This window comes from Gracilinanus agilis, chromosome 5, assembly GCF_016433145.1.
Source record: "Gracilinanus agilis isolate LMUSP501 chromosome 5, AgileGrace, whole genome shotgun sequence".
Lineage (NCBI taxonomy): Eukaryota > Metazoa > Chordata > Mammalia > Didelphimorphia > Didelphidae > Gracilinanus > Gracilinanus agilis.
In genome coordinates, this window is record NC_058134.1 from 20,380,349 (window position 1) to 20,383,454 (window position 3,106).

At 50.3% G+C, this 3,106-nt stretch overlaps 1 protein-coding gene across 1 annotated transcript in view; it reads left to right on the forward strand.

Annotated features, from left to right (window-relative positions):
* The window catches only part of MTURN (maturin, neural progenitor differentiation regulator homolog), a 28,880-nt gene extending 26,060 nt beyond the window's left edge, over positions 1 to 2,820 (forward strand). Inside the window, exon 3 of the mRNA XM_044679989.1 lies at positions 2,564 to 2,820. Coding sequence (XP_044535924.1) covers positions 2,564 to 2,674 — 111 coding nt within the window. The 3' untranslated portion in view covers positions 2,675 to 2,820. The remainder of the gene's footprint in view (positions 1 to 2,563) is intronic.
* Positions 2,821 to 3,106: the final 286 nt, after the last annotated feature.

Genomic DNA, 3,106 nt, shown 5'->3' on the forward strand with positions numbered 1-3,106 from the left:
CTCAGGGTGAGTCGTACCAAGGGTCTGAACTAAAGAGATGCCACTGGAAGTGGAGGGCAGGGAACGATATGAAAGAAGCTGTGGAGACTGAATTGACGAGACTTTGGCCCGGGCTAGAAATGGGGGAAGGAAGAGAGAGAAGATTCCAGGGAGGTGTCTTAGGCAGAAGCAGCCTTCTGGGGTACTTGAAGTTCTAATGATAGGATCGGATGCTCTTAAGTCTTCCTCCAAATCACCAAAGACTCAGGGATCTCACTGACGTGGGCAGTGAGTGATGCTGATTTCAACCTGTTTATGCTGGCCCATCCTGGGTCACACCGACAGGAATTCTATCACAAGGAAGAGAAACTAGACCCCCCTCTTTTAGGGAGGCATTTGGCAGCACAGCAAATGTGGTGAGTTGAGCCAGTGACAACCCATGTCAATGCATGAATTAGTGCATCTCGTCTTAGGGGGGTGGGCAGTGGGGGCTTGACCGGAGGGCCTGGCCTTTTATTTCCCAGCTGCTTAACTCTGATTTTAATTTTTTGTCTCAGACAGCAGTTCAGAGACTCAAAGAATAACCCAAAGATGAAGTATTTATGCCGCGTTTTCCTTCTCCCTTTACTTAAATGCAGCCCCTCCCCTATTGCAAACCCCCTCATTCCTAGATGGGTCTAGAAGGATTTTCCATACCCACCATGGAAAACAGGGCTGTCACTTAACCCCCATTGCCAATCGTTACCGCTCCTCTGCCTTGGAGCCGATCCACAGTACTGATTCCAAGACAGAAGACGAGGGTTTAAAAAAGGAGAGAGAGAAAATGGGGATGCTGGTGAAATGGGCAAAACCCTTGTGTTGGGGTTCCCCCCCCAAGATATTTATTATAGTGTTATCAATTAACAGCCTTGGCTTCTTCCCCCTCCCTCCCTCCCTTTCTCCTTCCTCCTCCTCCTTCCCTTTCTCCTTTTCTCTCCTCTTCCTTTCCCTCATTACTGAGGCTGGGGACAATAGCTGCATCATGCCAAGCCTCAGAAAAACCCAGGGTTGCCATAACTCTCTCATTCCACCAATAATGTCTAGTGGAGCATTCTGGCCTGGCTTTATCCTAATAGCTACCGAGGCAGGCCAGGTCAGGGCTGCAGAGTAGTACTTTTGCAGAGTGTGTTTCTCTTACACACACCAAGGATGCCACCTTCCCCTAATGCCTTGAGAAGGCATTGTGGCTCATTGCAGATACTGAATCCGATGGCCCACATCTGAGCTGCTTGGCTGTTGGCTGGCTGCACCCTTGGAGTCCCTGCTCTGGTGGTTATTTGTAAATCAGATCCCCCTGAGAGCTACCTTTCATCCATTTCCCCCTGCTTCCCCCCAGGGCTGTGAATCCTCCATAGCCTGCTGGAGGCCTTCCTTTCAGATCAAGATGAAGGAGAACAGAAAAATCAATCTGGTGTTGTAGGTAGCCATGTTTACTCCTACAGTTCAACAAGTATTCATTAAGCCTCCGATGCATCCAGGGAGCTGTGCTAGATACGAGTCAGAACTGGAACTAGGGAGGGATGAATGGGGCTTTGCCCCAGGATGCCAGATTTAAAGGGCACCGACTGTACTTGCCATCCTTAACAACTAGAAACAATAGAACATAGTAATTAGTTAGCAAGCACAATTACTTAAAATAGGAAGCTACCAGCTGGCAGGTGAGGGCAAAACCCTTTCTTTATTCCTAACCCCCTCCTCTCATCTTTCCTAGCAAAACCTCCCACTGGTGTCCCAGGATCCCCTGTGCATGGCCATGCCCTACCCCCTCCCCTATCCCCATTCCATGCTGGCAAACCAAGGGTTTATGCTGCTTACCTTGAATGCAAAGAAAGGGCACCTCTGGTCAATTGACCATAGATGCAAATAATTATAACACATTTTCTTTTTTAAAACAACCCTTACCTGCTATTTGAGACTGATACTAAGTATTGGTTCCAAGGCAGAAGAGCAGTAACGGCTAGGCAATGGGGGTCAAGTGACTTGCCCAGGGTCACACAGCTAGGAAGTGTCTGAGGCCAGATTTGAACCGAGGACCTCCCATCTCTAGTCCTGACTCTCAATCCACTGAGCCTCTAGTACCATGTTTTCAGTGAAGTCAGAGATGTTGGGCAGCATGCTCCCTTCCCACTGTGAACAGCCCACAGATGCTATCCAGACCTTTTTTAGACTTTCCGTACAGTCGGTTAGATGTCCTGAGCACCATCCCTGTCTGCGATGCTGTGTCTTAAGTTAATCTATAAACTAGATAACCCATAAGGCTCAGAGTGAAGCCTCTGCTTCTGGCCACCCTCCCCTAGAAAGAAGGAGCATCGGATCCTAGACACAAAGACGGAGGGGCCAGAGAAGCCACGGGAGTCACTAGCAAACGTCTGTGGCTGGACCTGATGCTGGGGGGCTGACGAACGCCAAAGGGCTTTCTCCGGCGCCATTTACGGGACGTCAGTGCTCTGCTGCTCCATTCTAGCCAGTCGCCTTTCCCCAGGCTTCCTGGCTGAAGTCGGTGGGCCTCTCCCTCACTGAAGCTTCTTCTCCCTTTCCCACACAGCTGCTGGGGCTCCCGGACGTAGACGACGACACGTTCGAGGAGTACAGTGCCGACGTAGAGGAGGAGGAGCCCGAAGCCGACCACCAACAGATGGGCGTCAGTCAGCAGTAAACTTTGGAGGGGCGTGAGGAGGACAGATGTTAACCTCTTGGTGCCAGGTGGGGTCCTGGGCTCCTGTGTCTGCATTTTGCCTTTGCTCATCACCACAGGAAGTCTGACTCCTGGCATCCGAATTAAAATGAAATATAATTTTAACCACCACGAAATATCTGTGATGAGCTTTGCTACATCGGGGGTGGCCTGACTCCCCCCCACCCCTTGCCTTCTGCTCCCAGGAGGCATCTGGGGGGTCCTCTTGGTTGCCTTGTGCCATTTTGAATCTAGAATCCGTTTTTGTAGTCAGCTTCGTTTTCTCTGTTGTTCACAGCGAAGGATTCCCATCCTCTAAGTGGAATGGAATGTGTCAGGGCTGGATCTGGCCAAGGGAGAGCCCTGTGGGAGGTAGAAGTCATCTACATTTTTCTCACTGATTTGATGACCTTC